At 26.7% G+C, this 23,904-nt stretch overlaps 13 protein-coding genes across 13 annotated transcripts; 6 read left to right on the top strand and 7 right to left on the bottom strand.

Annotated features, from left to right (window-relative positions):
- Positions 1-35: 35 nt before the first annotated feature.
- On the bottom strand, positions 36-1,847 carry FG379_001573 (uncharacterized protein; the record flags this gene model as incomplete). Its single annotated transcript, XM_067327176.1, has 1 exon — positions 36-1,847. One exon carries the CDS (start codon positions 1,845-1,847, stop codon positions 36-38), a length of 1,812 nt encoding a protein of 603 aa, XP_067184094.1.
- A 186-nt stretch (positions 1,848-2,033) lies between these two features.
- On the bottom strand, positions 2,034-2,722 carry FG379_001572 (uncharacterized protein; the record flags this gene model as incomplete). Its single annotated transcript, XM_067327175.1, has 2 exons — positions 2,034-2,261; positions 2,492-2,722. 2 exons carry the CDS (start codon positions 2,720-2,722, stop codon positions 2,034-2,036), a joined length of 459 nt encoding a protein of 152 aa, XP_067184093.1.
- A 659-nt stretch (positions 2,723-3,381) lies between these two features.
- On the top strand, positions 3,382-4,599 carry FG379_001571 (uncharacterized protein; the record flags this gene model as incomplete). Its single annotated transcript, XM_067327174.1, has 1 exon — positions 3,382-4,599. One exon carries the CDS (start codon positions 3,382-3,384, stop codon positions 4,597-4,599), a length of 1,218 nt encoding a protein of 405 aa, XP_067184092.1.
- A 524-nt stretch (positions 4,600-5,123) lies between these two features.
- Positions 5,124-5,888, bottom strand: FG379_001570 (Sgn1p-like RRM domain containing; the record flags this gene model as incomplete). The annotated part of the gene is made up of 1 exon (XM_067327173.1): positions 5,124-5,888. One exon carries the CDS (start codon positions 5,886-5,888, stop codon positions 5,124-5,126), a length of 765 nt encoding a protein of 254 aa, XP_067184091.1.
- Positions 5,889-6,655: 767 nt separating this feature from the next.
- On the top strand, positions 6,656-7,816 carry FG379_001569 (CCAAT-box DNA binding subunit B; the record flags this gene model as incomplete). Its single annotated transcript, XM_067327172.1, has 1 exon — positions 6,656-7,816. The coding sequence occupies one exon, from the start codon at positions 6,656-6,658 to the stop codon at positions 7,814-7,816; it is 1,161 nt and encodes a 386-aa protein (XP_067184090.1).
- Positions 7,817-8,687: 871 nt separating this feature from the next.
- Positions 8,688-11,021, top strand: FG379_001568 (uncharacterized protein; the record flags this gene model as incomplete). The annotated part of the gene is made up of 1 exon (XM_067327171.1): positions 8,688-11,021. The coding sequence occupies one exon, from the start codon at positions 8,688-8,690 to the stop codon at positions 11,019-11,021; it is 2,334 nt and encodes a 777-aa protein (XP_067184089.1).
- Positions 11,022-11,382: 361 nt separating this feature from the next.
- FG379_001567 (uncharacterized protein) lies at positions 11,383-12,111 on the top strand (the record flags this gene model as incomplete). Its single annotated transcript, XM_067327170.1, has 1 exon — positions 11,383-12,111. The coding sequence occupies one exon, from the start codon at positions 11,383-11,385 to the stop codon at positions 12,109-12,111; it is 729 nt and encodes a 242-aa protein (XP_067184088.1).
- Positions 12,112-12,370: 259 nt separating this feature from the next.
- FG379_001565 (uncharacterized protein) lies at positions 12,371-14,720 on the top strand (the record flags this gene model as incomplete). Its single annotated transcript, XM_067327168.1, has 3 exons — positions 12,371-12,455; positions 12,674-12,798; positions 12,846-14,720. The coding sequence occupies 3 exons, from the start codon at positions 12,371-12,373 to the stop codon at positions 14,718-14,720; spliced, it is 2,085 nt and encodes a 694-aa protein (XP_067184086.1).
- A 722-nt stretch (positions 14,721-15,442) lies between these two features.
- FG379_001564 (uncharacterized protein) lies at positions 15,443-15,856 on the bottom strand (the record flags this gene model as incomplete). The annotated part of the gene is made up of 1 exon (XM_067327167.1): positions 15,443-15,856. The coding sequence occupies one exon, from the start codon at positions 15,854-15,856 to the stop codon at positions 15,443-15,445; it is 414 nt and encodes a 137-aa protein (XP_067184085.1).
- Positions 15,857-16,398: 542 nt separating this feature from the next.
- FG379_001563 (uncharacterized protein) lies at positions 16,399-17,436 on the top strand (the record flags this gene model as incomplete). Its single annotated transcript, XM_067327166.1, has 4 exons — positions 16,399-16,435; positions 16,795-17,045; positions 17,127-17,298; positions 17,369-17,436. 4 exons carry the CDS (start codon positions 16,399-16,401, stop codon positions 17,434-17,436), a joined length of 528 nt encoding a protein of 175 aa, XP_067184084.1.
- A 240-nt stretch (positions 17,437-17,676) lies between these two features.
- Positions 17,677-19,830, bottom strand: FG379_001562 (uncharacterized protein; the record flags this gene model as incomplete). The annotated part of the gene is made up of 1 exon (XM_067327165.1): positions 17,677-19,830. The coding sequence occupies one exon, from the start codon at positions 19,828-19,830 to the stop codon at positions 17,677-17,679; it is 2,154 nt and encodes a 717-aa protein (XP_067184083.1).
- Positions 19,831-20,947: 1,117 nt separating this feature from the next.
- FG379_001561 (uncharacterized protein) lies at positions 20,948-21,930 on the bottom strand (the record flags this gene model as incomplete). The annotated part of the gene is made up of 5 exons (XM_067327164.1): positions 20,948-21,124; positions 21,205-21,371; positions 21,396-21,459; positions 21,529-21,699; positions 21,769-21,930. The coding sequence occupies 5 exons, from the start codon at positions 21,928-21,930 to the stop codon at positions 20,948-20,950; spliced, it is 741 nt and encodes a 246-aa protein (XP_067184082.1).
- Positions 21,931-22,253: 323 nt separating this feature from the next.
- On the bottom strand, positions 22,254-23,891 carry FG379_001560 (uncharacterized protein; the record flags this gene model as incomplete). Its single annotated transcript, XM_067327163.1, has 1 exon — positions 22,254-23,891. One exon carries the CDS (start codon positions 23,889-23,891, stop codon positions 22,254-22,256), a length of 1,638 nt encoding a protein of 545 aa, XP_067184081.1.
- Positions 23,892-23,904: the final 13 nt, after the last annotated feature.

Below are 23,904 nucleotides of genomic sequence, written 5' to 3'. Positions count from 1 at the left end.
TTCGTTTATTCTTTGTTTCGTTAAATGAAGCAAAATTAAAATAATACAGTCATGCATAAAAGATTATCAGTAACACCCCTAAGCAGTGATTCAGTTACGATTGAGTGGGATAAAATATTAGAAATAATATTTTTATTTAGTTTTGGAAAGTTTGTATACAATTCATTAATAATGCAATTTATAAATTCATTCATATCCTCTTCATTAAATACTTTCCAAATGCTATCAGTTGCTATTACAATGTACTTATCAATATTTAATGACAATTCAACACTTAAAACATGCGGTGTATTACTAATTTCGTAATAATTTTTAAATGGTGGTTTATATAATCCAAAGCCAATACCATTTTCAACAACATAATAACAATCAATATCGTTATTATTCATATTTGTTTGATTATTAAATTTTATAATACTATTATTTCTAGACAAAAATCCCTTACAATTTCCTAAATTACATGAAAACAAAGTATAATTATTACTTACTTTTGATTTAAATATAAAACATGATATCAATCCAGAACCTGTGTTTAGGTCATTAGTTTTAGATAAATGCAGTATTTTTTGGTCTACGTTAATTATTGTTTTTAATATTATATTCGCTATTTTATTGTTGTCTATGTTATTATCACAATCCATTAGTCTATCAAATTCGCTTACTAATAATTTTTCAACCTCATTTGTAGTGTAATCTCCATTATAGGAATCTAATATCCCAAAAAAAGATCCACTTGTTAATTTCGAAACGAACCAACGATCATTAAATTTATCATTTAACCCATAGTCATACCAGTATCCTATTCCTTTTATTGGATATTCAAATATAGTATTAATATTATTATATACCATTCTGTCACTAAAAGTATTAATCCCATCATTGCCAAAATTATCATTATTTAATGCCAATATATTTTCTAATTGTATTTCATTGTATTCGAAAATGATTTTCCTTATATTGTTTACACTAATTCTATTTTTACTCGAAAATGCATTTATTAACTTATCATGGCTATTTTCAATTAAATTACTCAAACCACTTAGAAAATTTTTTCCTATATTATCTAATATATCCTCAATATTAACACTTACTTTGTTACAATTTTTTGTATCAACGGCAGAAATATTTAAATTATCATTCATTTTACTATAATTTTTTATACTTTGTAATTTTTGTTCCAAAAAATCAAGTTTGTTAAATATACTATCTCTTAGTTTATTTATCTCATTTTCTTCATTCAATATCTTATTATCAATTTCAAATATATCACCACTGCTCTCTAAAAATGTACAATCTAAAATATTTTCGTTTTCGTTATAACCACCACTTAAATTCCTATAGTTTACGTTATTTTTCATTCCATGAGTGCTTTTTCTGGTCTCTTCGCTTTCTTTTCTAGTTTTTCTTTCATCAAAACCATCGTCTATAGGGTTATTAGTTTCAACCGTCTGGATTTCATCATAAATTACACCCTGTTCTTTAAATTCACAGTTTTCACCATCCTTTACTGAAATATTTATATTATCCAAGTCCTTGTATACACTCAAATTAATGTTTTTCAAATATCTGTAAAATTCGGCCTTTTCACACTCTATTTTCTCAGATTCCCCATTGTCGCTAACATTTGACTTCAAATCGGAATCTGAATTGGAATCTAAATCTGAATCTGAAATGAAATAACTTATTTTTTCTTTGGATTCAAATTTTGACAAGGCTCCTTTTCCTATCAACCCTACACTTTCCATTATCTCTTTTTTTATACTATTTATGTAATTCCATTCTATTAATTTAGGTGTATTTGTTCTTGAATTAGAATTATTTCTTTTTGAATATATCTTAAATTTCATATTATCCTGTAAAAAGTATGCATAAGAGGAAGATATATATGATTTATATATTATTAATTTTAGTTAAAAACAAATTCATCAAATACAAACAAATTATATATGAAATTTGATTCATTTTCAAATACACTATCACTTACAAATTAGTGTGGAAATTTAAAACATAAAATAGAAAAGGGAAAAAGTGATCTACTTATTAATTTCACTTTTCGGACGCTTCGGTTCTATTAATTCTACCCTATATGTACAACAACAACGTCTTATGTTTCTATGGCTATTTTCATCCTCCCTTATATATTCTCCCGGGACTCCAGATAAATACTGAAATAAGAAACCAGTAATTCCAATTAATGTCAAAATAACTGCAATTAAACCTCCTGCTAATTTCCTGCATTCATTATACGAGATGTAGTTTCCCTGAAAACATTTATTTAATTATCATTAAAACAAAAGTATATTGATGTTGTCATAATGTAAAAAAGTTGTCGCATTTGGTAGGCACAAATTTTAACAAAATTGGGGTAGTTTAAAACGATAAATAAATAGTAAGTATTATTACAACAATAAATTTTAAAATTTATATTATTATATTTTATGATTGCATTAACAATAATTGTTAATGTTATTATCGTTGATTTTTAACTTACGAAGAGTTCGCACTTCTTGTTATCTTCAACTAAACTATTTAATGTGTTAACATCGCCAATATCCCTCGAATAATTATTACTATAACTTGTCTTGTTTTCTCCTATTTCTTTCTTATTTGTTAAACTCAACTTAACTACACCTGATTCATCTATTATAACATTTACTTTATTACAAAATACTGATACCAGTAAACAGCAAAAGCTCAATATCAACTTTTTTTTACATTCCATTTGTTATAATTACTATAATATTTGTCGTCTATATACAACTATTTTTTAATGTTAAATTGTCACTATAAACAAGAATTTACATGTAAAACTTATGGCGCCAACTTATTCCGTATATTTTTTTTTAAAGTTGAAGAATACCAAAATTTCTTTATGCCTTGTATATTGAGAATAATGACGCAATTTTAAAAAAATGTGTGACGATCTAAGGCTTATTATGCGTTCTTGTATGAGTTTAGGTATTTACTTATTCTATTTTTTATATGTTAATTACTGACAAAATTTGAAAGAAAAGAAAAAACTTTGAAAGTCATTTTAACATTTAATAGTCTTTAAATACACTAAATTATTCTTTCCCCCCTCCCTCTCCCCCACTGTGGAATGTATAGTGCATGCATTTTAACGTTAATTTAAACGGTATATGAAAACAAAACATATAAGTAACAATTTAATAAAATACATGGGAATGCCGGTATACACTTTAGTTGGCTGACCCATTTTTGGTGTTTACTCGTTTACAAATAAATATTTATGTATTAGCATATATATATATATATATATATATATACATATATGTAAATATGTATATATATATATATATATATACCTATTAACTTTTATATTCGTAGTAAATTGGTTTATAAAATTAATAGTAATTAGAAATGAGTTCGAAAATAACTGTAGTGAAAGTATTTATTTTAATAATTGGACTACTTGCAATTTTTGCTAAAGGTAACGAAAGTAATGTTTCAAATATCAATGGTAGATTAATAAGCAACAGTGAAAATATTAGACATGACAATGAAACCCCTCAAATACCAATATCAACAGAAGAAAGAAGAGCAACAAGAAGCAATTATCCAAGATTTCCGGCACAAAGAATAAGAACAACACGTTCAAGAACAGATGAATTAATGCAAAATTACATCAATCCAATTATGAAATTGCCAGAATTGAATTACCAATATTTATCGTTTACAATGAATAGGTTTAATACAATTTTACTGCCTCTATTGGTTATACCATTTGTAATATTGTCATTATTTGGTGATACAGGAGACTTTATTTTCACTCAATTTGGATTTATAAGTGGAATATTTGGTTTTTGCATGGGAATGATGTTGTTTATCGGTTTACTTCCAGATTTGCTGACAATAGCTATATCAATTACAATGGGTATTATGAATTCTTACAGTACATTAAAATTAACAAAAGTAAGGGAGATGCCACATGTATCAATATTGTTCTTTTGTTTTTTGTTATCTAATTTAATATATCATTTAACTGCTGGAATAGGAAATTATACATTAAATCCATTGTATACAGGAATAGGTGGTGCATTACTAATGAGGATATCAAAATTGATTGGATACAATTTCAATAACATTACATTGTTTACACTTGCATTAAAAGTATGTTATATTTCAATTGTTTCATTATTTTCACTCATAATATACGTATTATTACCGACCAGTTTAAAATGCAATAGTGGAATAAACAATAATACATCCTCCGGACAGTCATTTTTAAATCCGAACAAAAATAATAAAAACAGTGATGATGAAATATCAAGATTGCAAAAATATACGCAAAGCATTTCATCCTTTATATTAACATATCCTATTGTTGCTTTCATAAGTCAAATTACATATATTCTTGGAATATTCGCAACATCGCCATTTGATTTAGTCAGTTTCTTTTATATTCCATCACAACTCCACCTAAATTATTATTCAACATTTGTTCTAATAATTATTTGGTTAATACTTATGATATTCACATTCCTTTTTAGAACAAAGATATCCAATAGAGATTCTTTTCAACCTAGGTTTGTTAAAAGTCTTATTGCTGAAAAATGGAGACTTCAAGAATCTTCTTAATTTAAATGGTAACCATATGTAGTATATTAGTTTGTTATTAATAAATCGAAAACTGAAAATTACCCAAGGGAAAGGTGTAGTAACAGCACTGTTTAATGAAAAATAAGTACAAATTACCCCACCAATAACACAATAATCTATCAACACAAATTCCTACAATTTATAATAGGAGAAAAAGCATTTCTACAGTCATTAAGCACTAAAAATATTAGTATTAGGTGTAAAATACACATCTCATCTAATATCTAAAGTATCAAATACAATTTCACTGTATATAAACATGTTAAACAGGGAGAATATAAAATACACATAGACCATTTCAAATACAAATTTAAAACACATAAATAATAATATTAGAACAAACAAATATATCCAACTAATTATTCGTCTATATTTGAAAATATAAACGATCACAATATTTCTGATAATAATAGCAGTAGTAGTTGATATTGACTTATTGTGTTTATATAAAATAAATAATAAAACCAAGCAAATTGCTATTATTAATCAAAATAATTGCGCAATTAATAAGGATTCACAAAGTGCCTGTTATTACCTGTATAGCTTCCACCTCTATAACTCTTATAAGGATGCCCTCCATAATAACCACGAGGATTGTTGTAGCCTGGGTACCCTCCACCTCTAGCATAACCTCCTCTGTACCCACCACCACCTCTTCCACCCCTATACATAAAACCTCCACCGCCTCTACTTCTGTTATAGCCAGGAATATTTCTACGCTTCGTAGAAACCTTAATTTGCCTGCCTCTAAACATTGCACCATCGAATTTTAATGCTGTCTCTACAGCCTCGGGTTCGCAGAATTCTAAATAAGCGAAGCCTTTAGGCATCCCTGTTCTCTTATCGTTCATTATTGTTATCCTATTTATACTACCACATGTCTTAAATAAATCTTGCAATTCCGTTAGTTTTGTACCGTAATCCACATTACCTATATATATAGATCTCTTCATTTCTTCATCGTCTATGTTTCCCGGAAAATCCGTTTCCATTAAATCTTCATTTGAATTATTACTATTGTTATTGTTGTTATTACCATTACTCGTATTACTGTTACTTGCATTATTATCGTTTTTCCCGTTATTATTATTGTTGCCTATAGGTTCAACTCCAGTTCCCCTTAACAATACACTACTTGAGCCAGCATTACTATTGTCCAAATTACTACTGCTGTTATTGGAGGTACTCGCTCCTAATATACCTACATTATCAGACATTTGTTCAATATTTACATTATCTAGATTGTCATTATTCATAGAATCATTCATATTCATTACCTATCTGGGTCTTAATATTTATCTAAGTTTATTCTCTTTTTATTCAACCTTTCCTTAAAAACTGCTCTTAAATTTTTTATTTAAAATAAATAATTATTCCTTGTATTATTTGACTTAAGAATTTAGCTTATGTTAATATTACTCTACTATTATTAGTTAGTATTAATATCAATATTAACACTATTAATTACTATTTGTATGAGAACTAACATTACTACTACTATTATAGTATTTATTATTGATTGTAACAGTACTAATTATATTCATATTTTTAATATGCCAATTATAACTTTATTTTGCATTATATTCCTTTTTAATTAACTATCAAGTATATATATTTTGGTAGTACTTTTATTAGTTATGAACAAGCCCCGCCTTTTGCTAAAAAGGTCCACTAGAATATAAATGTAAATTTGACAAAAGGTAATTGTGAAAACACAAGAGGTGATAAAATAAAAATGACTTTTGCTTAATGTGCAAATAAACATAATAAAATAAATCTCAGTAATTGAATTATTAAATAGGTTTATGTGGTTATACATGTAACTTTTTGGGATATTTGGGCAGGTAAAGTGGGTGTTTGTTTAATGAGTAAATAACGCGATATATTAATATTACATATAAATGTTCCTTCTTATGTAGATTAAGTTACACAAATTAAATTCTGAGGAGTCAGGAGCAAACTTAATTGATAATTCATTAGCTTTGTCACCTAACATAATAACCGGAGTTTTTATTTCTTCTCCAATATCTGGAAAATGTCGAACAATATAGAAAGTCAGGTAAATGCAGATGCATCTAAGCATGACAATTGCTGTGAGGATAGTGATGACGATGTCAAATTTTTGATATACGGCGGAGACGATGAAGGCGATGCTTCTGATTTGAATTTGATTAATAAGAAAAGTAATGAGTTGAGTGCGAATACAGCCATTGCAAGTAGAGCATCTTCTGGTAGCAATAATAAAGACAATTCAACAATATCTGTATCTGAGTTGCTCAAAGTAAACAATGGAAACAACTCCGACAATACAAAGGAGAAGAATAATATTAATAAAAGGAATAATAGAGTTTTAAATAACGTTTCAAATACAATATACATAGATAATGAAGATGATAATTACAGCGAGAATCCATGCAAGGATATGCTTATGGTGTGGGATAATGATCCAGAATTAAGACCATGGAGCAGGTTATTGGATGTTTCTCCCTGGTTTAATTATGGGTTTACTGAGAAAACATTTAAAGAATATATTATTAGACAATTAGGGATACGTTGGGAGCGTATTAAAAGACAAAATATAGAAACAGGTGATGACCTATTAAGTAATAATACCAACGCAAGCCATATCATGAACTCTAGCATCAACAATTTAAATAATACTGCCAATTTTAATAATAAGGCCTTAATTCATGGTAATAATGATATTAATAATGACATTAACGCGAACAATATTGGGAATATAATGGGTGATAAAAACAATATTGTTAATGAAAGCAACTTCAATAATAACATTAACAGTAATCATATATATACCCATGTTCATCATCACAACATAAATAGCAATAATATACTACATCATAATACTGGGTCTGCGATTCCTCCTCCCCATATGTCGAATTTTTTACCAAATGTTATTTACTATCCCCTAAACCAAGGTCAAGTTCCTGTTCCAGTTACGCAAATACCATATGCTCACTCTTCATATCCTGTAATTCATCCAAGTTCTTATAACAATCAGAAACAATTATACAACAATTTTCCTCCACCACCACCACCTCCACACATTCCAATTTCACAATTACAACACTCGGCTGTTCCAAACAGTAACAAGGTTGCTGGAAGAAATATTAGTGGAAATAATAATAGTAACGGCAATCCTAACATACAAAGAAATAAAAAGAAGCTTCAGGAATAAGTAGTTTGTATTTATTCATATAAATGTTGAACGTTTACCTGTAATTTTTAAATATTGGTTTAAAATAAAATAAAAGCATCGTCTCAGTTTGTATTATTAGTTTTTATTATTATATGCTTAACTAACTTTTTCATGAAAAACTTCACTGTTACTCCCACATCAGTAAATAGTGGTAGTTTATATAGTAGTGCATATAAACAAACGATAAAATTTACATTTAATTTTCATTGATACCAATTTCATTGTTTTTTGTCTTTCATTTTCTCCCTCTCCCCTTTTTATCTCATCACTTAAAGCCACCAGTAAATAATTAAATGAAAATTATTAAACAAAAAGATATACCCGTAGCTACAGATATTGTTTTGATCTTAAAATATTATTTCGCATGTTGGTCATTAATTACTATTAATTGCATGAAATTTTGCATGTACGAATACGAATAAAGATGAATATTTTCTAGTAATGATCACTCTGTTAAAGAGAACTATACACAAATCAGAAATAATAGTAGTTATTATTTTATATTTGAGAGCTAGTAAAGACTAATATAAAGATAAACAATATATAATTTTTAATTAAAAGTGAAAAGGGTTAGAAAAAGCATATATAAAATTAATCACAAATGTGTGCACAATTGTAAATTAAGTGTAATAAAATAAACAAGAATTAACCTGAGTAGAAAAAATAAGCAATATCACGAAAATAAAATAAAACACAACACAAAAATAAAGCCTGAGATAAATACACCATTTTAGTTCTCTCATTTAATTCAAATAAATGCATTTATTTATTTATTCATATTTCAAACAAGTTATTCCAAAGAAACATCAATAAACTAATAGAAAATTAGGATAATTCTGTGAAATAAAAAATGCCAGAAAACGGATTAAATTGCAAATATATAACTAGAAGGTACAGTTTGTCAAATAGTGAAAAAACAACAATAGGAAAAAGTCTGCTGCGCTATATTCAGGTATCACATTATTTCAAAAAACCAACTATCTCAACAATAAATGAGAATAAGAGACAAGAATTAATAAACAAGCATAGGAATGAAATAGAGGAAAAGAACATACAAGAAGTAATAAGAATTAATAATAATATTTTGTTGAATGAAGTAAACAATACGTTGAGTGAATGTATAAGAGAGGATGTGAACATAAATAATATAGATAAACAAACAAAATGGTTAAATCAATTAATAAACGGAAACCCACCAATACAGAAAAGTGCGAATATAGATAGAAAAATAAAACCAAATGATGGCAAGAACTTATTCGGGGATAAATATAAAATTTATGACGAGCTTAATACAAATATAGATAAAAATCTCCACATTAAATCAGATAAGGGCTTTCCTGTATTAAATTATCAATATAACAACGTTGAAGACACTGTACTTAAATGGAATCCTCCAAAATATATAGATAACTACAAAAACAGAAATTTTAAACGTAAATTGAGGGTTTTAAAAGATAACGAAAGTAATAATGATGATGATCGCACAAATAATATCAATCATATAAAGGATAATAAAAATGAAAAAAGTGCACTTGATGAAGATACATTAATACCTGTAATAGGTGAATTAAAATCAGAAAGCGAGATGAATAAAAAAAGTAATATGGAAGAGAAATTGTATATTAAACAGTACTATGATGAAATAAAATCAAATAATAGCTTGCTCGAGTATATTAAAGAGAAAAACGGTAATAATGATGAATTTAATTCATGGCTGGAAAACACTCAAACTGTGTATGATGATGATGATGATGATGATGATTACAACAACAAAAACGAAAACGAAATAGTAAAAGGGAATTTAAGTTTTTCACCTGATAAAAATGCATTTATTAAAATTAAATACGATGATGAGGCACTTGACTTACATCTAAGGAATGATTACAGAAGGTTTGATATAATATTGAATTCAAATTTGTTTGGTTATTGTGACTTTGATGACCCTGATGGTGTTATTACAAATATATTGAAAATAGGTAACAATTGCGAAGTTGATAGTTATAATGACGATGATAAGAAAGCTAAAAGTGAAGCAAATAGCAAAGCAAACAACGGAAAGGACGGCCAAGATGGTGAAAATAAAAGCAAAGAAATAAAAAAGGATATTAATAGTAAACACAAAGAATCAATGAACGAAGATGACCACAAATCAAAAAAAAGCTTTGTAAATTTGAGTAAAAATAAAATACTGGCACCGAAAAACAATATAGTAAAAGGTATGAATAACAATGTGAGTAATAGCAATGATCATAATAATAGTATTAAAAAAAAGAAGGAAATGGATACAAATATTATAAATGGAATAAATTACAATTCGCTGATAAATATGCTACTTAAGGCAGGAGCTGAGGTAGATGAGGATGAAGAAAAAATCATAAAAGAAGAGAAAGATCAATTAAAAAAGTTAAAGTTGCCATGCAATAACATGAATTATAAAACAAGTTTGTTAAACATAGAAAGAGAAGAAAAAGTATTTACAGAAGAGGAAACAAAAGAATATTATGATAAAAAAAGGAAAAATAGAATAGAAATAAGAAAAAAAGTATTAGAAGAAGAAAAATATATGAAAGACTATTCAATAAAATTGCTGTATGATAATCCGGTAATGTTACAGGCATATATACAAAAAATGGACAATGAGATAGAAATTAAGAAGAAAAAATACGAACAAGAAAAAAACGACAGAATTCATTTATCATATCAACTAAAGTTTATGATAGAAAGAAATTCGGAGTTAATGATATCAAACAACAATATTAAGAATGAAATAGAAAGGCTAAAAAATGACTATAGTTACAAAATGGAATATATAAATGAATATTCAAATAAGTTAAATAGTGAATTAAACAATTTGGAAAATATATATCAAATATTAATAAATTCACTAGGCATGTTATGCCAATGGTGTGTATGCGAGCCGGAATATTTAGACCCAGAATGCACGAAAGAGTGGGAAAGTTCAAGTGTAACATTTTTACCAGGTGGAAGAGCTTCACATGCATTGTTATTATGTAAAAGAATATGCGAATTCGACAAAAGATTATCGGCTTTATATAAATCAATGTATATACACAACTACAAAAATGGTTTAAAAATATTAAAAAAAAGATCTAAATCAATAAACACAGAAAGTATATCTCCTTCAATACATAAAGAAAAGGACGAACTTAATGGTAACGTTTAACTATTTGGAGACTTGTCAGCAAAATAGCCGTAATCATTTAGTAGTAATAATACTAATTATCGTTCTTTTGCAAATGAGTACATTATATATAAATATATTTACCACACTAAAAAAAAATTATTTGTGAATACAAAATTAACTATGTAACATACATAAATGAAGAATAATATTATTAAATAATACATAATTTAATGTAAACAAATAAGTTTGATGAATAATAATAATTGTTATTACTACCATAAAAAGAGTGTACAGGAAAAATAAAATAAAGCTATATACATATAGCTTTATTTTATTTAGTAAAGTAATAACTAAAATATAAAATTTAATTTCTGCTTGTGCAATAAGAAATAAGTACAGAATGTCAAATAATCACAATAAATCAGACAAAAAGACAAGTATAAAAATATTCATACTTCAGGTACTTTGGATAAGTTATTTTGTATTATTGCTAATAAGTGGTGTAATCAATTTGGTATTGCATTATCAATTAAAAAGATTGGTTGTCAATATATTTATATTATCAATTGGTTTGATAAGTTTGTTAGCAGAATTTTATTGCTTTAAATTTTATTCTTACATGTTATTTATGTATACACCTATAGGAAGAGGTATTTTTATGACAACGTTATCATGTTTATCATTGGATGATAATTTGGCATCACTAGTTATATCAGTTGTACTATTTATTAATTCATTGGTATATTTAATAGTGTCAGTATTGTTTGGTGGTATAAACAAGCCATTATTTAACAGTTCACTCAAGCATGAATTGGATCTAGTAGCATATGTTTACTTTATAAATAATGCAAGTAATAACAAGAAGCATAAAATAAGAAAAAGTGATGCTATTGATGTGCATTTATTAGATAACAATAATTGTGCAAATGAATATGGTGGGAATAAGAGCAATCAAAATAAAAAGCACACTCAGAATCACAACAGTCACGACAGTCATAATACCAATGGCCACGGTGGTGGTAACCACAGCCATCACCATAAAAGTAGTCACGGAAATCATAACAATCACAGTAATGCTAGCCATGATAGTCATCATCATACTAACAATAGTCATGGAAATAATCACTAGAGAGTGATTACTAACAAAAAGTGAAAAAGTGCACTTTTTTTGAAATTTGTTCATAATTTAACCTTTATTTCTCTTTGTAATCATCTTAATTTGTTTATTTGTCTTCCCAGTTTCTCTTTTATCCCATTTTTGTTTGTAAATTTATAACTTATGCAATAAAACCAATCAATGGAAATACTACATGTTTTAGAATTAAAAATAAATGGCGGTACCTAAATAAATTAGGTACTGGTATGAACAAGCATTCGAATGAATAAAAATGAAAAATAACGAAAATAATTGCGTGAATATAACATTTAATAAGGATCACGAATATATACACCACATTACATGTGATGAAAATGGTTAGTTAATGTTTTGTTTGCATGCAAATACGTCCTAAAATACAAAATAACACAAGCTACTTCAATTTATGTATATATATACACCATAAATTTGAGTACTCGTGTATGCAAACAAGTGAGAATATGAGTAAAAGTGTTAATTCCTTTTTTGCGATTTTTTTAAAATTAATATCTTAAATTAAATATTGGATGCGGTTTAGGAGAATATGTATTTGTAGCGTGTACAAATTCTATAAAAATATTTAAAAATGATAGTGAAAGTTTTAGTCTGGTTACTAGTGTGAAATCACAACACAATAACGCAATAGTAAGATGTGTTGTTTGCCCATTAATATCGGAAAAGGTAATTTTATCATTTGTCTTATTTTTTCATGTTTTCATTTAACATAGTTTACCATATTTTCAACAATAAGTGACGATAATACAATAGGAATATGGTTGTTTAACAAAAATACAGAAATTATTAATTTTTCAAAAAGTAATCCTCTTATTAATAACTTGTGTAATTTAACGGCTATACTACGTGATTCAAGGACTTCAATTATAAGTTGTGTATTTATCATTGATTATGACAGTGATACTAGCAATAAAGATAATGATAATAAAGGAAGCAGTAAAAATATGAATTCTAATGAAGGTTTGTGTTTGGATAAAAGTGAAAATGGTAGTGATAATTTAAATACTGGCAAAAGTGGTGATTCAAATGGTGTTAACAATAATGGTGGTAAATTATCATTAAATACGAATTACAATAATATATCGCTTATGGTTCTGCATAAAAATGGATATATAAGAATATATCTGTGTCAAGATTCACCAAATTTTATAATATGGTCAATAATAGAACAATTTCCCTGTAATTTAAATAAAAATGTAACATCGTGTTCATATATTAACAATTTAATGTTAATTAACAACAAAATAAATAATGTATATTTGATTGCATTGGGTACTGATGATGGAACTATTACCATCATAGGAAAATTTACTCAACTAAATACTGATTATGATCAAAATCTTAATTATGATTTTGATTATTATTTTAACAATGAAATAGAGAATTCTTTTAATAACATTGTGGACAATAGTGATGAGGTAATTGAATTTAATAATGTAAATCAAAATAATGAATATATGTTGTATTGTTCAAACTGGGAAACACTTTACTCTACTGAAGAATATAACAGCCTAAATGATTGCGAGAACAATTTGAATTTAAGTGAATTAAGGGTAAATGACTTTCAAAATATTGTTAGCCAATCTCGAGCATATTCTAATTATAATGCAAATTCAAGCAACAATGCCAATTTCAATTCCAGCTCAAATAATAACACCAATACACTAAGTCGAAAAAACAACCGTAAAAACGGGAAAAGGAGCATAGATGACAGTGAAGATGATGACAATTCCAATTATAAAAACAATAATACTGATGAGAATAATGAACATGATATTGAGATTAATCCTGAAGGAAATAATGGACAAGAACAAAATAACGATAATTATAATAATCATAATAGTTATAATGATCGAAATAGTGACAGAAATGTAATCTCTAACCAAAATCCTAATTTAATATTAAATTGTGTACTGGACCTTAGTTGGTGTCCAAATTATTGTAGAGAATATGATATTTTGGTTTCTAGTTTTGATATTTACAACTACAATGAGAATTATTACACTTACACATCTGATGTGGTAGAAAATACCCATAAATTAAATGATAATATAAGCAAAAAAAGCAATAAAAATAATGTATTAATTAAAAAAGTAAATGGCTTACCGTGGATAGGAATTTGGAAGTGGAGTATTCAACTAAATAATAATGATACAGACAATAATGCACTCTCTGGTTCTGATGGCAATTTAAAAGATAATTTTAATGATAAAAATGTCAGTAGTAATAATTTACATTTAAATAATTACAACTTTAAAGGCCTTGGGAAAGAAAGTCGAGGCCAACTTGAATTAATTTATTGTATATTAAACAGTGACATTTGTGATCCAATAATGAGTATTATTTGGGACGTTAAAGGTACAGAATTTATTGCATGTTCTAAAAATAACATAACGCGTTATGTACAAAAATACAACTATAGCAAAAACTATATATCTGTTAACTCTGATAATTACTTTTTTTACTTAGGTGAGAATTCCAGAAGTGAAGACAACAATGGTAAAGAATTTGACTTGGAGTGTTTTGATAATTACCATTATTATATATCAAACTTTCCACTTTTTGTTAAATGCGCAGACACCATCTAAAATATAGTTAAAAAAGGGTTAATAGCGACTAATATATAAAATATAAACAACTTTTTAGTAAATATTTAGTTTAAAAGTAATAAATGACATAAATTTTTTTGAGTTAAACTTGTTTTTACGAAGTTTTTAATAAACTTTGAAAATACATGTATTAATTTGTTTTCATGTAAAAATAGGGATCTATTTTGTACTTTTCATCAAATCTAGAAAACCACTTGTCTAGTATATACTGAGGTATATTTAAGTTGCTTGAGTTGCCACTTCCACTGTAACTTTCAATATACCTAAATAAATTAAGGGCTATTTTTTTTGCTATTTCCTTGTTTACATCAAAAGGTGGCTTTGTTTCCAATTTTTGCAGAATTATATTAGCTGGTTCTATAACCAATATTACTTTTACAGTCTGCACCGAAGATATTCCCTCCATAAATGGCCATCCTAAAATAAGTTAAAAGTTAACGTTTAAATAATCTATTATAAAATGTACTTATATATATTCATCCAAGTATATTAAATAAATAAATCAACTGGTTGATGCTAAACATAACAAACAAGTAGATCTTATTAAATAAATACCTTTAATTATAAATTTGGATGAGTATTATATTTATTTATAGTATTAATATAAGAGTATAGGTATACACTTACCTGTTGTAATCAATTCACTGCTTTTTAAATTAGTTATCACACCAAGGAATTCCCAGTTTTGGTATGGATAAAAACTAAAGTAAAGAGCTCCTATTAAAAACGACAAACAGTACAACAGAAAGAATGAGAAATAATAGAAATATTATTATACCAGTTATTAAATACCATTTTCCAAGTTTAAGTAACATACCACCGCATTCAGAACTAAATATTGGTCTCCTTGAACATACTACTATATTTGAAACGTGTTGTGGATCCCTTATCTCTGCCGATGCCACTACGTTACCTCCCTCTGATGTTACATTCTCAGGTGGTCTTCCTGGAACCAATATTGTTATTGGATTTGATGTTTCATTGTCTTTATTGCTGCTATTCAGCAAACTCTGATAATTGCCCCTTAGTTCATGATTCTCCTGTTCGAGCTGTGCTATTTTTTGCCTCATCACGCTCATCTCACTCATTAATGCGTCTTGATTTGCTCCCATCATCTAAATGTACATTCACGTATACATATAATACAATATACATACATGTAGTGTTAAATTTTGGAGTACAATATATATATTTTATACCAATTCAAACGCTTCCCTTTTTCTCTTATAATTTTATATTTAATTGCAGAAATTATTTTGAATAAAGAGGGCGCCACAAAATACATTTAAGAATAAAAAATGATTTTTATATACCTAATCATACATTCGTTGTGTATTTTATTATCTATGGTTTAAATATAATATATTAATAGTGTATGTATTGTTCCAATTAGGCACATTCATACAGTATTTAATAATGTCATGAATATAGATAAATAAACAGAGAACTAAGATATTGTGGGATTTTTCTTTCCCTTTTTTAACTTAAATGTAAGCTACAAATTGTGTTTAACATAATATAAATGTGAAAACTTTAATAATATTGTTTTTATTGTAAGGAATTGGAATCATCAATCTTTTCAAGTTTCAATATCAAGGCTTAGTGCATATAACACTTTTAATCAATCTTGCAGTTTTTTTCATTCTTAATTATAGAAATGTCAATAAACCCGGAGTTAATGGACTTTGGAGAAGGTACGGTTCGTTTTTTTAATTTACCTTATATTTCCTCTACTAAAAAATGTTAATATTAATGATTATAATAATATTTGCATAGCAATACCAATGCCATTGAACTAAGGTCTTTATACAAAGTAGGGTGTTAAAGTGAAATAAGAAAAAGGAGCGATAAGTGGTAAAGTGGAAGAATATATACTAAACTTCTTAGCAAATAAACCATTTTATCGATGTCAAAATATCTTTTAATGGCATTGTTTTTGACTAGCACAATATTATTAATATTAATATTATCATTACTGTGGTAATTAATAATAATTAATTTCTTGTTTCTAACTATAACCGTTATTAACATATTTTCTTCTAAATTATAACAGGTGAACTTAGGCCATCACTAAGGAGAGATGAACATTTAGTAATGTCCAGGAAATCAATAAGATTTTCAGTTGAAGATGAAAATGAGATATTCAAGGGAAGTGGTAATATTTATGTTACAAATAAAAATGTATTTATAATAAAGACGAAAAATGTGAATAAACCAAGTAATTTTACGTCACTATGTCTTCCCATCAGGAATATATATAACCTCAAGTTTGAGCAACCAATTTTTTTAGCTAGTTATCTTCAGGTATGTCTGTATATAAATTAAAAATGAAACTATTTATGATTATTATCAATATTTATTTGATAAAATCATTTACCTATGTAGGGATTTATTAAACCTGAAATTAATTCAGAATACCCATTAAGTAAAAATTCAAAGTGGTGGATCTCTTTCTATAATGGTGGTTGCACCACATTTGTTAGAATGCTATATAAATTATACCTCAAAGCAATGAGAGACAATTCTAATTTTAACAATGATAACACCAATAATAATGGTAAGCTTTCACCACATTTTATATGTAGATATAGTGCTAAATTTATTTAACTGAACTTGCTTGTATTTAGCTAATGAACAAGATGGGTTTGCTTTCGTAGATGCTACAGACCCAACAGTGATTTATATTCAGGAATAATCAAATGTTGGCACTAATAAAAGTGGAGTTTGCACATTGTTTTGTTTACAATAAAGAGGAAAATAGATTCAGGACAATAAATTACGTGAAATCAATCATAATTCACAAATGTAATGCTACTTAATATAAAAACTTATAATACTTTTCCTGTGATTGTATATATTTGTTATATATGCGGTCAATTAATTATTAAACCAATTGAACAATGGTTTTAATATTTGATTCTAAGTCACTGTTATTCTAAATGTATAAATTATCATTACTGAGTATACTACTATTGGTATCTATGGTAGATACACTCGTTTTGCCTCCACTAATATTACTATTGTTATCACTGTGGTTCCTATTCTTCATTTGTTCGATCTCGCTATCTATATCTAATTCTATAATATCTCCATGTGAATTGAAATCATTGCTGATAGTATTCATTTCGAATTCATCTGTTACTTTGCAGTAATCCTTGTACTCATCTCCGCTTAAATCATCTACAATATATTGTGATAAATTGTCTGCCTGTATGTCTACTTTTTTAGCGACATCATTGTCATTCCTCTCATATTCACAATCATTGTACTCACTTAAATCCAAATTTGTATTACTTTTGTGATCTATCTCTTGCGGAAGTATAATTGTATTGTTAAAATAGTTATTATTATTATTGGGATTTACAATATCATTATTGCATGAATAAATATAATTATTTGTATTAACTCCAGAATCAATATTATAACTATTACTCTTATTACTTGCTAACTCTTGAGAATAAACACGAATGTCATTACTATTAATATTCATTTTTTTGTTACATATTCCCAATAAGTTTTCCAATGATGAATTTATTCGCCCGTTTTTAGATTTAATATAGTCTTTTAAATGATTTAATTCTTCCAATTTACTCTTTATTTTAGATAAAAACAATAAACTATCGCCCAGTGTTTCCATATTTTTATTACTTATTATATATATCCCACTTATTATGAAAAATTGACCAATTAAAAAATATATTTGATTTACATTAGCATATGTATTAAATTTATTAAATGGTTTCACTATATTTTCGGGTAAGTTATTCATTATATTATAATATAATATTAAATTACAGAATCCACTTGATGCTATTAATACTGAATTTATAATTGGAACAACATATATAGCTTGGTAACTAGATAGACATGAATTCCAAAATAACCACTGTACACATGTTAATATAAATATCATAATTACTAAATAATAAAATAATAAATGTAGTAGTACCATCCTACCGTTTAACAATATTACATTTATCAAATTTTGTACTAGTATATTTGTGTAACCACCACATAGACCCGACACTAGACACATACAAAATCTTTTTACCGACAATTTAACATATATTCTCGGAAAATTACTTGTTCTCCTTTCTATCACTTCCTTTATAGCTTTTACCTTGTTATCGAAGTGTATTATTATTCTTAATACTAAATGTTTGTAGTATTCAAATACATCATTCGCATTTCTATTACTTTCACTTTTATTCATATATAAATTCTCATCAGTTTCATCAAAAATCACATTGTTAGGAATAATCAAATCATCATTGTTATAGTCTATATTTTGATTGCAGTATAATATGGTTTTATCCTCATTATGATTATCGGATATTTCATACTTATTACAATATTCTTCAGAAACTTTTTTATAAGAATTCATTGCGTTCAACTCTTTTTTTTGTCCTTTCGAAATTATATTTTTTATATTTGATATTTTCAAATGAAGAGCATTTTTATTAACTATAATTACATCACCGCTACTTAAGTTGTTTAAGTTGATTTCTACATTTTTACCACAGGCATTGTTCCTACAATCATTTGTACTTAATTCATTGCCCATTGATACATTTTCATTATTTTCAACCATTAAGTCCCTAACTATACCAAAAAATGATACATACATACATATCACTATTAATGAAATATTTATCAGACAATACATTACAAATATTGGATTCATATACAATCTCTCCAATTCATATATCGTATACGCAGGTACGTCCTTTACTCCAAAGATTACTACTAACAATAATCCTAGTATTACAACAAATGTCCCTTTATAATGCCTATTTTTTGTCTCTTCATTTAATAAATATCTACTAAATATTATGCTCCAAAATATATGTAAGCCCGAAAACGGTGTAACCACCATTGCAGATGTATAATTTAAGCTTATTATTATTAATATTGCATTTAAAATACACGATAAAAATGTTCCTATTAACCATACAGGCCTTAATAATACTGGTCTTCTTTCACTTTCAACCAATTCATCTTCTAATATATAACTTAACCTTATCAAATTGTCACCCAACCCACCCGATATAGATGATAATAATGCCGTTGATATTCCTATATACCACATCTTTTCATAAAATAAACTAAATTATGTTTACAACTTTAATAACTACCAGAAATAAATGCCTTAGTATTATTAATCACTTTTTTTTGTTTCTAAACTAAAATATTCACTTGTTATTTGAAATGAATCAGTAAAAGAAACTTTAGCAATAAATAACTCACTAACCATTTACCATAGTGTATAACATTTCATTCCAATTTATTAACCTATAAATTACAATCCGATGTTACGTTTACCCTCCTTTTTCACATGAATAAATATATATAATATTTTTCAATATTTTATTTTATTCTTTTACATCCACCCTTTTTTTGACTATTTCTTGGTCTACCGCCTAAAGTTTTTACAAAAAATTGTAAACGGGTTTCCTATTAATTTTAATTAAAATTATATTAAGTTTTGGTGGCGCCTTGATCCCATTATTTCATTTGTGATTTCCATAGCTAAATTGGTTTTTTATCCTTTCTTTAAAAGTATTTATATTATTTTACTCAGAACATAGCTCAATATCGCATATTCTAATTTATCATCCCTGTAACTAATAGATTTCCAAGAAAAAGGAATCAAACATTTTGCTGTTTATCACATTCTGTGATTCAGCTAATTATCATTTTACTACACACAATTTACCGCCAGTTCCTCATTATTTATAACACCCTAATTACAAGATTGAAAACTACTATTTGAAATGAAATCAATTATGATAATTACAATTATCGCTATTATTATTGTTTTTGTTCTAAAGTTGAATGATTGCTATTTACTGTCCTGAAGTGTCACTGTTCTGCCTTTTTGTCTTTATTTTCCATATTTAATCTAAAATATGTTTTAATAGAAGTGATTTAGACTACGTATATAATGACAATAACAAGTTAGTGATATATATAATTAGAGATGATATCCCACTACAACTCCTCGGAGTATTATTTTGCCTATAATAAATAATATGATTGTTTGACAATATTGACTGCTTAATATAAATGTATAAACATTTTCCCCCTTGATTACCATCTCTGTCATTATTGAGGATGTGAATAGTGATAATAAAAATATAATTGGAATGAGTGTTATTGTGGGATTATTTTATTGCTATCAATTAATATACAAGAATTTATTTTCTTTAGGTATTTGGAATTAATTGGTTGTTTATCCATGTGTTAAGTGAATTTGATAAATCACTTTTAAGTGCATTGGCTTTCTCTTCAAAGAATCTAGCCATTCCTGAACTATAACTATATCTTTCATCATCTTCCATTTGCTCGAGAAGTTCAGTTTGGTCTTCTGGTTGAGGTGCACTCTAAAGAAAGAAAGTAATAGTGATAATATAAGTCAAAAATTATAGTTAACAACTTATTTTAAACAAAACGATAAACTTACCAATAATTCAATTTCTTCATCTGCTTCTTGTACTTGAGCAGCACATTCAGATAAATCTGATCCTTCTGGTGGGAAGAACATTTCATCTGCACTTGTTTTTTGAACCAATACAATAGGTAGGCCTGCCTTGTCTATAATATTTAGCAGATTGTTTGAATTAATTATAACTATACATATATAATTTAACTTACCTGGATGAGCTTGATCATAGGCAGCACGTAATAATTTTCCTACATATTCTAATCTTGTCATAAGCTAGAGAAAAATAATATGAAATATTATCAACCTATTTACTCACATTAATTGCTTAAATTATAAACATACCTGTGTTCTAGAAGCTGATTTTGCAGACAATACTTCATCTACTGGGCCCATTAATTCATTTCTGAATTTAGCTACTCTTCTTTTAGCCGATTCATACTCTAATTGAATGTCAGTAGTTGCAACCTTTATATCTTCAGATAAATCGTCATATGGTCCTGGGAGTCTATCTTTCTGTAATTATTTGAGTATTAAAAGTTAATTTTATCGTTAAGTTATCTATTGAATGGTGAGAAAACTTACAGGTAACATAAGTGCTGATCCTACTGGGCCATTTTTAACTCCTTCTACTGCTCTTCCAACTATATCTCCAAGAATACCTTTCGATTCTAATTGAAGTCCTTTTGAAACTCCAATAATAATGGTTAATAATGATATACTACTTGAAATTAATCTAAGCTTCATATTTGTTATTCTATATATTATTGTATTTATATATATATATATATATATATATATACTTTTTTCTTTTTGACACTTCGTTTATATCGTTTCAGTTTTAAATTATATTCAGTTTTTATGCTTTATATTATTATCTTTTTTTATTTTTGTATGCCTAAGTAGTATTGAAAAAGGAGAAAAAAAGTAAAATAAAAATCGACACGTAATCATTTCAATAATACATTTATAGCTTAAATTTGCATTTAAATTATTTAATTGCATGCATTGGATTATGTGCACAACACCCCACATTTATTTTGATAAGTTGCATGCACAAATAAATTTGCTTATTGCTTGATCTGCATGTCATTATTATTACAAACAATTAACGGGCAATTATCAATTATGTACTTATTATTTGTAACCAAATCAAGAATGGTTATTTTAGGGCATTCATATATTCCTGGAAAACATATTTTTATTGGATACAATAAAGTTAAATTATTATCATTGTAATTACTATAGTTGTCAAAAATACCATCATAACTGTTCTTAACTGAATTACAAACATAATTTAATGGCATTTTATCGTATAATGGTATTATAGGCGATTCCTTGTCGTATTCAACAGATACTTCTAAATTTAAATACTTTATCTTATTATTGTCTGGAATAATAACAATGCTTAAGTATACAGTTTCACCTGGATATTTAGATATATTATCAAATGTACATATTGCAGTGAAATAATTACCATCGTTTAAGAATAAATTTGTCTTATTTTCATTATTTAAATTTGTATTCTTTTTATCCTTGTCAATTTTAAAAGTTCCATCATGATCTATTGTGTTTATTGTCGTAATATTTTCACTCCCAAAGTTGTTTTGAATAGTAAATTGAGTCAATATATGTCTATAACAATTAACATCACTATCTAATCTCCATTTGATAAATAAAGGTATTATACTTGAATTAAGTATATTATTGTTATCATTATTGTTATTATTACTATTACTGTTATTATTAGTACCACTACTATTTACGTACTTTTTTCTTTTTTCATTAGTGGAAATAAGTGAAAAACCAAAATACTGACTTTTGTCTAAAAATACCGGAAGTTTTGTTTGAACATTATTTAACTTAAAGTGATTACTGTATATATCTTCAATAACTATTTTTTCCAGTGACTCGTCATTGTTAATGACCTCAACATATACTATTGATGAGTTTTCTTGAATGTAAAAACTTGATATCGATAATGGTACCTTAATCATTATTAATTTTGACCAAGTAAATGAATATATTTCAAGAGCCCTCTCATTGTTAATTATGAAATAATTTATACTATCCGTATTGTTAGTTTCATTTTTTTTAACTATTCTTACTCTACTATCGTCAATATCATTACTATTATTATTATTATTATTATTCACTATATTATACTTAAAGATCAAATCAATACTTAATTTTTCATTCCAATATAGTGGTTTTATTATTATTGACGATTGAAATAAATAAAAAGTAGAATCTAATTTATTTATGTTACACATGTACAATAAATTAATATAAGAACCGTCATCTATATTTACCAGATTTTGAACTTCATTACCTTCTTCATATATTTCTATGCTGTTGTTTTTCTTTGATATCATTACTTGATATTGCCCTTCCCATGTAAAATTAGTTAGTACTGATTGTTTTTCTGAATTAGAAATATCAAACATTAAATCACAAAGCTTGTAGCCATTTTTAATTATTATCCCTACTATTAATTGGCTACCTTGGTATATTTTTATCATTTCCTCCTTTTCAAATATCTCATATTTTTCTTTAAAGTAAGATATTATTATCTCATCTTTATTTTTTATATTTAAATTTATTCTTTGCTCAATTTCAGCTTTAATATTATATTCATTTTTTTTCACAACGAAAAATATGCAATCAGTTTTTCCGGTAATTAAGGAATCAAAAAAATCATCACTCATATCGATCTATTTT

The sequence above is a fragment of the Cryptosporidium bovis genome (assembly GCF_009768925.1).
Source record: "Cryptosporidium bovis isolate 45015 chromosome Unknown contig_23, whole genome shotgun sequence".
Taxonomy (NCBI): Eukaryota; Apicomplexa; class Conoidasida; order Eucoccidiorida; family Cryptosporidiidae; genus Cryptosporidium; species Cryptosporidium bovis.
Note: the sequence above shows the minus strand (reverse complement) of the source record. Positions and strands in the feature narration are given on the sequence as shown.